The sequence below is a fragment of the Meles meles genome, chromosome 10 (assembly GCF_922984935.1).
Source record: "Meles meles chromosome 10, mMelMel3.1 paternal haplotype, whole genome shotgun sequence".
NCBI classification, from domain to species: Eukaryota; Metazoa; Chordata; class Mammalia; order Carnivora; family Mustelidae; genus Meles; species Meles meles.
The window spans coordinates 95,785,476-95,796,506 of record NC_060075.1 but is presented as its reverse complement, the minus strand read 5'-3'; the positions used below and the strand labels follow the sequence as shown (position 1 = coordinate 95,796,506).

Sequence of the window (11,031 nt, the reverse complement as noted above, 5' to 3'; positions counted from 1 at the left end):
TTCATTTTGTTAAATATTGTATTTATTTATTTGACAGAGAGAGAGCATGTGCAGGAGAAGGGGGGAGCAGCAGAGGGAGAGGGAGAAGCAGGCTCCCTGCTGAGCAGGGACTCCCCCACCCCATGCGGGACTCCATCCCAGGACCCTTATGTGAACAATCCTGACCTGAGCCAAAGGCAGACACAACCAACCGACTGAGCCCCCCAGGCGCCCCCTTTCCATTCATTTTGTAATGTAAAACCAACCTCGCATTCCTGGGGTCAGACCCACCTGGTTATGACGTGTTGCCCTTGCTCTGTAGAGCTGAACCTGATCTGCTGACGCTTCCTTAACAACATGTGCATCCACGAGGGACACTCATCTCTAACTTTCCAATAGTCCCTTGCCGTGAGCAAGTCCTCCGCAAACGAGCTCCACAGCATTCCTGACACACACGGTTTTAGTCTGACACCGCTGTTGTCCCTTGGCTCAGTGGGTTGGGCCTCCGCCTTCTGCTCAGGTCATGGTCTCAATCCTGGGATCGGGTCCCTCATTGGGCTCTCTGCTCCGCGGGGAGCCTGCTCACCCCCTTTCTCTGCCTGCCTCTCTGCCTACTTGTGGTCTTTCTCTCTGTCAAATAAATAAATAAAATCTTTAAAAAAAAAAAAAAAAAGAACTTAACAGGATTTACCAATGAAGTGATCTGGCTCTAGAGTTTTTCTTTCTAGGAAGGTTTTTTTATTAAGAATTCCATGGCTCAGAGCAGTGTGAAGAAGAGGCGAGAACGACCCCCGGACCGGCCAAAGCCCGCACGCCGCTGCATCCCTGCGTCCAGCGCTTACGTCCCGCCGCCGTCGCCACCATGCCCAAGAGAAAGGCTGAGGGGGATGCTAAAGGAGATAAAGCCAAGGTGAAGGACGAGCCACAGAGAAGATCTGCAAGGTTATCTGCTAAACCTGCTCCTCCAAAGCCAGAGCCCAAGCCTAAAAAGGCCCCAGCAAAGAAGGGAGAGAAGGTACCCAAAGGGAAAAAGGGGAAAGCTGATGCCAGCAAGGATGGGAATAACCCTGCAGAAAACGGAGATGCCAAAACAGACCAGGCACAGAAAGCTGAAGGTGCTGGAGATGCCAAGTGAAGGGTGTGCATTTTTGATAACTGTGTACTTCTGGTGACTGTACAGTTTGAAATACTATTTTTTATCAAGTTTTATAAAAATGCAGAATTTTGTTTTACTTTTTTTTCTTTAAAGCTATGTTGTTAGCACACAGAACACTTCATTGTTGTTTTGGGGGAAGGGCATATGTCACTAATAGACTATCTCTGAAGCTAGATTGACACAAAGGGAAAAACACCTTTCCCTCCTAGTTTTGAGAAACTTCCTCTTGGCTCCCAGGAGGAGGGGTTCCTTGACGTTGAGACACATGAGCCGCCTGGGCACAAATCCCTTGGTGGTGTGGAAGAAACTAAAATTCAGTTTTTATGTCCTCTTCTCCCTCTCTGCCTTCAACATAGACTTGACTCCCTTAAACCCAGAGACCTGTTGGAACCTGACCCCCAAGACATGGTTCCCAGTATGTCAGGCAATCTGGACTTGACAAAGTGTCACCACTGAGATGGCGTCCCTCAAAAGAGTTCCTTTTTTAGCTCGTGGATCTTCAGATGGATAATCCTGCCATTTTCATTTCATTTCCTGAAAGTCAGGGTCGGCTTGTGAAAAGTTGTTAAACAACATGCTAAATGTGAACTGTCCGCCCTCACTCTAAACTTCCCTGCTCCGAGCATCACATGAAGACTGCATTGGGTTTTATAGTGGCTTTCTGATTTTGGTAGTCCATTGAAGAAGGGAGTTTGAAAGTTGTTGTATACTGTTAACGATTGTCTGCCCATGTCCTGCCTGAAATACCATGATTGTTTATGAAAAGTATCTTTAATAAAGCTGGATACAGTTTGGCTTGGGAAAAAAAAAAAAAAGAATTCCATGGCTCAGTCGTTAAGCCTCTGCCTTCGGCTCAGGTCATGATCCGAGGGTCCTGAGATCAAGCCCCGCATCGCATCGGGCTCGCTGCTCGGCAGGGAGCCTGCTTCCCCCTCTCCCACTGCCCGCTTGTGCTCTCTCTCGCCGTGTCTCTCTCTGTCAAATAAATAAATAAAATCTTTGGGGGAAAACAGAATTCCATTTGGGGGCACCTGGCTGACTCCACGGGAAGAGCCTGTAGCTCTTGATCTTGGGGTCGTGAGTTAGTTCGAGCCCCATGTTGGGTGCAGAGATGACTAAAGAGATAAACTTTTTTTAAAAAGAATCCCATTTCCTGAGTAGCTATGGAGTATTCGGATTGACCAGTACCCTGCACCTGTTTTCACGACCATTTTTTCAAAGAATTTGTTCTGGGATCTCAGTTGTCAAACTTACTGCCACCAACTTGCCTGTACTGTTTTCCTTATCATCCTTCTAACGTCTGCAGGGTCTGGTATGAGAGCCCCTCTCCCCTTCATACCCATAATTTTTGGATTCCTTCTTTCCTTTTTTATCAGTCTTGCTGGAATTTTGCCCATGTTAGGAATCTCTTCGAGAGTCAGCTCTTGGTTCTACCGATTCCCCTGTGGGTCAGCTGCCTTCCGTCTCTCCGATTCCCATTCTTGTCGTCACTATTTCCTGCCTTAGACTTAGTTGGGTAAACCTCCCTGGTTGCTTTAGACGGAGTCATAGCATTAATTTAGAATTGTGCTTCTTTTCTTTTCTTTTTTTAAAGCTTGTATTCATTTATTTGAGAGACAGAGAGCACGAATCAGGGGGGAGTGCAGGGGTGATCCCGCCGAGCAGGGACCCCCCACAGGGGGCTCCATCCCAGAACCCTGGGGCCATGACCTGAGCCGAAGGTGGGTGCTTCACCGACGGAGCCACCCAGGCGCCCAGAATTACACTTTTCTGAGGTGAGCAGTCAAGGCTATGACTTTCCACTCAACACTGCTTTGGCACAACTCATAAACTCTGATATGTTTATGTTAGGATGAGACATTTCCTAACAATTGCCCTGCGTTTCTTTTTTTTCTCTGACCCATGCATTCTTTAAAGGAGTTTTTCTTAATTTCCAGATATCCTGGGGATTTTCTAGGTATCTGACTGGTTTCTGATTTACTTTCATTGTAAGAACAAAATATACTATGTGTGATTACGAACGTTTGACTCTTACGGAGGATTGTTTCCAAGCTCAGGGAGGTGGGCTGTCTTCGCGAGGAAGCCATACGGCCCTTCCAAGCATCTGTTTCTGCGTTCGTGGTTCTGCAAATACTGCTTAGGTCATATTGACCAACGGTGCTGCCCAACCTTCTACGGTTTCCCTGATTTGTTGGCGTGGGTGGTGTGTCCGTGAAAGAAAGCAGGACTCCAAATGCCTCTCCCCAAATAATCCAGAGTACCTTTAAAGTTTCATGCAAAACCCTCCAGTTATTTGGGGAAAAAACCTGCCAACACGGCAAAATATTAACTATACTGGAATTAAAACATAAATAAATAAAAATATTTTTTATGAAAAATTTTATGAAATTTTATGAAATAATTTGATGAAAAATTATTTATGAAAAATGTGTGTCAGAAGAGAAAAAGCTACAAGCCTCAGCTCCAGGCCCTGCCCGCGGCCCCCAGCCGGACTGCAGGAGGTGTGGCCATGGGGACCCCCGAAAACCCGTCCTCTCTGGCCAGCAGCACATCGGGGGAAGCAGGACTGGAAGGAAGTCTCCTCCTGAAAGCCTAACGGGAGGGAAGAAGGTCCACCGGCATTCGGGTGAGGAAGGGAGTGGTGGGCGTAGGTGGCCCACAGAGGGTTCGCAGTCCCCTCCAAAGCAAACCCTCCCCCGAAGGACGGTCCCCAGACTGACAGGAAGGCTGAGGTCTCACTGCGAACCTGGGGCAGAAAATAGATGAGGTGGGTCTGGAGCCCATAGACAACGCTCCAGAGCATCAGGAAAGGAACGGAGGGGAGTCCACTCCCCCCGAAACACAGGAAGAAGGAAACCGCACATCTACACTGTGAATAAAACCAACTATGCCCCAACAAGCGTCTGAGGACGTGAAACCTACCCTGAATCAGACATCCACATCTCCTGAAGGGAGACGGACCAAACCAGGGAGAAGAGGGAGCAAAAGCATCAATCGACGTCAGAAAAGAAATAGAAGAATGAGACAGGATCATCCCGGAACCAAAGAAAAGAGCGCTAGGGCCCAGGAGAGAAGAAACTCACAGCAAATTTAATACAAAGACATTTGGCCAAAGAAAGTCCGCAAAACAAGGCAAAGGATACAGAGAAAGGAGAGGTCAAGGACACATGCAGTGCTCCCCGGGAAAACAGTGCCCCAGAACCCACTTTCCAAAGCAGATCCAACAGAACATTCTAGAAACAGGAGACTCGAGTGTGCACCTCGCAAAGGGCCCATAGGGAGCCTGAGAAAATACCACAGAATGACCACTTTCCAGGCATGCGTTAGAAAACTCTGAGTCATCAACGAGGAAGACAATCCTCAAGGCCTCCCCCATAAAGAAAATATAAGTTAAAAAGACAACGAATTAAAAAAAAAAAAAAAGACAACGAATTAGATTAAACCTTTCTACCACGGCCAGAGTAAATGAGACAACGATGGGACAACGTGTCTCTAAAACCCAAGGAGAAAAAGAGCAAGAACTCAGATCCAGCCCGGCCGTCCTTCGGGCAGCTTCGGAAAAGCCCGAACCAGCACACGGGAGTTTAGGGAACCCTCAGCCCTTCCGGGGAAATCCTAGCGAGTCCCTCTTTCTCCTGAGTTGAAAACAAAAGTTTTAAATCCCCGACACGCAGAAGAACGGGCTTCCCGCCGTTAGCACCACTCGCCTTCCCAAGTGGACACAAGATTAGGAGTTGACCCACCAAGGACCTGGAGACCCCCGGTCGCACCCAATGGGGGATGGATGGGGGGTTAAGAGTGAAATGGGAGAACGGCGTCTGTCAAAGAGACACACAGAAACCCTTCATCCCTCAGCCAACTCCAAAGGCAGTGCAGCTTCCAGAAAGGGCTCATGTGCAGGTGGAGAGTCCGGAGACTGGGTCCCTCAGCCTGCGCGCACGCCTGTCTCATGGAAGGTCTTCGCGAGTCTCCCCGTGACGCACGCCCCAGACCTGGGTGACGGCACACAGGACCCTTCCTCAGAGGGCCCCCAAAGGAACTAGCCCAATCAGCCCGGAGGACGCCGGCTGTGAGGACAGGCTCGCCCACGGCTGTGATCACTCAGGTGCTGGCATGCAGGCTTGCTGGAGACTTCGACACAGTGGGTTCTGGGGTGCGTGAGTAACGGGGTGCAGGCTCGCCGCTGGCTCAGGGTGCAGAGGTCCAGACCTCCTCATAGTACTCCAGCGAGTCCCCATAAAGATCGTCTCTCTGCCGCAAGGGGCAGATTTGGAGCTATAGGGGTTATGTGGTTGCTGTGAACCAGGGCGCCATCCCTCACAGCCGGCCAAGGTCAGGGTGGGGGGTGTCCCTCTGTGAGGGCGCTGCCCCCCCTTACGCAGAGACTCCTGCAGACAGATTAGTGCCCAAGAGCCTACCCCGTGCCCCTATCATAAATGAGACAGCATGAGGCACGGAGCGGGGGAGGTGACTGCCCAGGGCTGGGGGGCAGGCCAGAGCCGACCGTCCCCCTGAGACTCCGGCTAACTGTCTAGGACCAGGTTAGAATTAGAGCTCAGTACCCCGCGGCCCTTGGTGCCGGACACCCCACGGGGGGAGGGGGAGCCCTTCTCCACAAAGAGACATGTGCCTCTCTTGTCCCCAAGTCAGTCCAGGGGTGCTGAAAGCATTTGGGATCACAGAAACCGGGGTTTAAGCTTGTCTCCACCTCCAAGGGGGCTGTGTGGCCTCAGGAGCACTACCTGACCACACTGGGCTCCCAGTTTCCTTATCTGTAAAAGAGAAATACAAACAGAATCTGCCCTGAGGGTCACGGGGGGGACCACAGGATGCCGGGCACTTGGGCACCATTCCCGGAACGCAGGAACCCCGCGGGAAGGATGTGCTATTATTGTTCCAGGAAACCCAGGTCCCACGTTTCATTTCCGGCTAAAGGAGCCGCCAAGATCCCTGCCCTCTTCTGCCCCCTCCCTACACCCCCCTCCCTCCCTTCCTGACTGCTCCCATCCCCTGGGTCACCTCACTTTCTCCCCGGAGCCCTCTCGCCGCCCCCGCCACCACACCTGGTGTACCCCAAATGCGCCCTGTGAATTGAAGAACTCACTGTCAGAAAACAGGCAAGGAGAAGAGGAAAAGGAGGAGTCGGGAATCCAGAACCTCCCAGGTCCCTCCGCCTTTGTGCTGGAGCCCCGTGAGGCCGTCCTGCCCATGAATGACAAGAACCCAGGTTCTTACCCTGTCCCAGGAGCTCAACTCTTGGGAAGAAGGCGTCTCTGCCCCCTTGGTCTGCTCTCATACCCACTGTGTTAGTCACTTACCCTTTCAAAAAATATTACTGAGCACCTTTCTTCCTGAAGCTTCCACATCAGTCTCCACATGCCACACATGTAGTTCCTTCCCTGTGCCATGAAGTTATGGGACACAGAGGGGCAGGAGGCAGCGAGTGATGGGACCTCAGGACCACTGCCCAGACCCTGTTGCTCTTGTCCAGAATTGCTGTGGTTCATCTGTCCCATCGTGTCCCTGAAGAAGGAAAACCAGAGCCGTGGCAGCTTGTCCCCAGGGACCCTGCAAGTTAAGGGTGAGGCAGGGTCTGCTCTGCCCTAAGCCAGAGTCCATGGAGGGCCTCCCAGAACCAAACACCACAAACCAGGCAGCTCGAGCAACATGAATGAATTTCTTCCTCGAAGTCTCAGAAGCTGAAGCCCGAGACCCAGGTGTGGCAGGTCTGCTTCCTTCCAGAACCCCTCTGCTGGGCGAGTAGATGGCCATCCTGTCCCCAGATCCTTGTGCGGTCTTCCCTCTCAGTGCTTGCTTCTGGGGAAGGGATGGGAAGCCATAGGGGAAAGCACACAGGTTCCGAGGTACTGGAAACCTGATTTCTCCACCTGGTGTACTTGGCTTTGTGTTTTCGTGTGGACGTGATCTGTCACTTCCTGTCCCATAAGAAGTTCTAAGAGCCTGGTGCAGACAGGGCTCACAGGGGAGCTGGGCTGCCGTGCAAGTTCTGGGGCTCCCTGGAGACACTCCAGTGTGCCTTCCTCCACAGGGCCCTGAGCTTTCCTTCCAGCCCACTGACCCCTCTGACCTCAGGTTCCCACCCCAGTCCAAAAAGATGCAGCCCAGATTACAGCTCCAAGACAGCAACCAGACACAGACAAGCCTCAGTACCTGAGGAAGGCTCCTGCCCCCACTGGAACTCTCCAGCTAGCCCCTGCTCTGAGCAGGTGGCTGGGGGCTGGCAGTGCAGGGAACGGGGACAGTCCCTAGGAGCCACAGAGATGACTCGGGAACTCAGACCCTGAGCGGCTTGGAAACCCTCCCCAACCCCCACACTGGGGGAGGGACACCTAACACTCCGTGGGTCCACCGGCCTCCTGCTAACAGGCACTGGAGACACCTGTCCAAACCAGCTGGTCAACCCACACGGGACATCTGGATGTGACAAAGGGCAGAGACAAACGCCATTTAGCTGCCTCGGCCGCAGGCCCTCCCAGACAGCCCAGCTTTTCTGGACAGCAGGGCCTTGCCCTGGGGACGTGTCATAAATGTGTCATTTTAAAGCCGTATCATTTGCTACCACTACATTCCGCTCTTCCCCGAATCATGGGAACTTGCCAATAAATGTTCTGGGTTTTTTCCCAGAAATCTTTTTATAGCTTTGACACCAAAACAAGGCCCATCGCTGTAGTCCTGGCCCAGGCATTCTGGAACGGGGTGTGCCCAGGTAGAAGGCAGAGAGGGCAGGGGCCCAGCCTCTCTCCCCAACAGCTGGGACAAGCCTGGTGTCCTCAGGGCTTCACCCATGACACAGCCCGGGGTGGTCCCTGTTCAACAGGTGTAACAAGCCCGCAGCCGCCAGGATAATCCTGACCGCTGTCCAGGGTGGATGTCCCAGGCCACATGCCACCCCCCAAGCCTCCTGCACTCACCATCACAGAAGCCCCAGCATGCACACACAGCCTTTCCCCTGTTCTGTTTTGCCAGAGGTGTTCACGCCCCATCGAAACCGTTCAGTGAGGTCCGCCCATAAAGTCAACAGCTCTGCCCTCCCCCATCTCCTCCCTCTTGCTTTCACCCCTTGCAACAAAGCTGGTACTTTCCAGCTTTACTGATACAGTTGACATGTAACGCTGCCTAAGTTAGAGGCGTACAGTGTAACAGCTCTGAGTGTGGTACGCTTCATGGACCAAGTATACTTTCTATGTCCTCTTTGTGCTGAATGTATGTGATACCTTGTGAACTGACCCATCACCCCACATGGTTACAATGTCTTTATGGTGCAAAATTTTAAGATCTACTCTCTTAGCAACTTTCAAATATATAATACAGAGCTATTAACTACGCTCACCCCTGCCGTACATTAGATCCCCAGAACTCATTCATCTCAGAACTGGAAGCTCCTTCCCTTTGACCGACATCTCCCCACTACCCTCCCCCCAAGCCTCTGGGAACCACCATTCTATTCTCTCATTGAACTCAGTTCTCCTAGATTCCACAGGGAAGTGAGATCATATGGTATTTGTCTCTCTCTGACTTGTTGCACTGAGCACGATGCCCTCAAGCTCTAGCCATGTTCTTGTACACGGCAGGATGTCCTTCCTTCTATAGCTGGATCTCCTCCATCTCCCTAAATACCACATTTTGTTCAGTATGCATGGACTTCTCACCATAAAGGGGGAAGATTTGGCTCATTTTGGCACTCATAGCCCCACCACCCACGTCCCCACCAGATCTCCTCCTCCTTTGGGCTTCATCATATTCAGCCGAAACTGGAGGCCCAGACCCCGTGCTGACAGCGCTGTGGAGCCAAGTACAAACTGCGGTGGACCTCCCTTTCCTCCTTTTTCCTCCCCGGGTCCTCCCCACCCCACACACACACTCAGCACAGTTCACCAGTGGCCTTCACCGCCTCGGAAACCAAGCACCTTTCAGGAGCCATGGATCCCAATTCTCTGGTCAGGCACATCCAACAAGGACACCCTGGCCCATGGCCCCACTGTCTTGTGTGCTCCCTCACGCCCACAGCTGGACTCGGGTACTGGGGTGGCTGCATCCCTGTCGGACTGATGACAGCAGTGGGGACAGAGCTTGGCCAAGAAGCAAGCTGGCGGGTTTGAGGGCTTCTGCAGAGCAGCCTAAAAGTCTGTCCAAGAAATCCCTGCCAGGTACTGATCTCCTTCCCAGAACGTGGGCCCGGCGGTGCCCTCCCCAGCCCACTTCTCATGCCTCTGCCTGGCAAACTGAGATCAGCACCCGTCCCGTGAAGCCTTTCTCCCCTCCTCGAACCCTCATCTCTGCTGGCAGCACCTGCCCAGCCCTATCTGGCAGGAGCCCTGTCAGAGTCTCCCATGCATGGGTTGATTGAGTCTGGTGATTGTGTCCTTGGACGCGTGCAAGTTTTAAATGTTGATGCAGTCCGGCTCCTCTCTGCTTTTTTCCTTTTGTTGCTTGTACTTTGGTGTCCTGTCCAAGGAAGCATCTCAAACCACACATGAGGAGGCATTTCCTGCATCTTCTCTTCTAAGACTGCACCTTCAGCTCTCACCTTGAGAACTTTGATCCAGTTTGAGTCGGTTTGTGTGTATGGTGTGAAGTAGGGGCCAGCTTCCTCTTTTGCCTGTGGATGCTCAGTTTCCCAGCACTGGCGTGGAAGTCATGCTGTTTTACAGGTCCACATGCCTAAAATGGCCTTGAGAGAGAAGTGGCAAGAGGAATAAGGCAAAGACACCAGCGATCCCACTCTCTTCCGCAAAAAATGGCCCCTTCCCCTCTTCCTCTGGTCAGAGACACAGCGTGGGAGCCAGCTTCCAGGATGGCTCCTAATCATCCCACATTCACACCCTTGTGTCATCCCGTACCTTGCCTTGTACTGGCCTGTCTAACCAGCAGAACATGACAGAAGTCTCTTCTTTGGTGCCAGGATCCATTATTAAAGACACCACAGCTTGGGGCGCCTGGGTGGCTCAGGGGGTTAAGTGTCTGTCTTCAGCTCAGGTCATGATCCCAGGGTCCTGGGGTTGAGCCCCGCATAGGGCTTCCTCCTCAGCAGGGAGTCTATTTTCCCTCTGTCCCTCTTCCCCACTCGTGCTTGCTCTCGCTCTCTTTCATTAAAATAATAAATAAAATCTGTAAAAATAAAAATGATAAAAAGGCACTGCAGTCTGCATGCTGGGTGTGCCGTGATGCTCTCCTGCGCTCGCCTCAGTAGCTCCAGAGGAAGCCAGCTGCCCCGAAGAGGTGCCTGGTTCTCCCCATGAGCGCCGCATCAGCAGTTCCCCGGTCAAGGCTTCAGGTGAGCCACGACCACCCAGCTGAGCCACTCCCAGGTCCCTGACTCAGAAATCCTACAAGATAACCAGCATCTGCTTCGCTCTGCTCGGTGGCTGCCCAGCAATGGGTGCCTAATGCAGATCTGCCTTCTAAAGGGTTGAGACCCACCCAGCAGCTCAGCTCTGCAAATGAGGCTGGTGCCGCAGCAGGGCTGGAAGCAAACAAAGAGGAAGAGAGACCAGGGATGCCCCCCTCCCTGCATGTGGGGCCCCCTTCCACTGATGCTCTGTCTCCAAAGGAGTCATCTCTCCTGGAGGGCAGCCATCCATCTGGCAAGGTCCCTGGGATCAGCTCACGCCAGAGGCGGAGGAAGATGAAGGAACCACAGACATCGGCTGTTGGCCCAAATTCCCTCCTCGGAGCCCCCAGGGCACGACTTTCAGGATCCATGCGGTGTCTGTCCCTGTCTTCAGCGAGAGTCTTCAGTCAGGTGGGCTCACTTATCCAGTCCCAATTCCGCGACGTGACCCACCACTGCCCCACCATCTCTAGTTGAAGGACATTCATATCCGGAGCTATCCGTCACTGCCGAAACAAGGCTACAGGACGTGCTCCCCGGGTCT

The 11,031-nt window shown here is 52.6% G+C and overlaps 1 protein-coding gene across 1 annotated transcript; it reads left to right on the top strand.

Annotated features, from left to right (window-relative positions):
* Window positions 1-788: 788 nt before the first annotated feature.
* LOC123951801 (non-histone chromosomal protein HMG-17) lies at window positions 789-1,953 on the top strand. The gene has a single exon (XM_046020853.1). The coding sequence runs from the start codon at window positions 842-844 to the stop codon at window positions 1,112-1,114; it is 273 nt and encodes a 90-aa protein (XP_045876809.1). The 5' UTR covers window positions 789-841; the 3' UTR covers window positions 1,115-1,953.
* Window positions 1,954-11,031: the final 9,078 nt, after the last annotated feature.

What these genes read in the sequence shown, in the direction of transcription:
- LOC123951801 (XM_046020853.1), top strand. Translation starts at nt 842, where the DNA reads ATGCCCAAGAGAAAGGCTGAGGGGGATGCTAAAGGAGATAAAGCCAAG.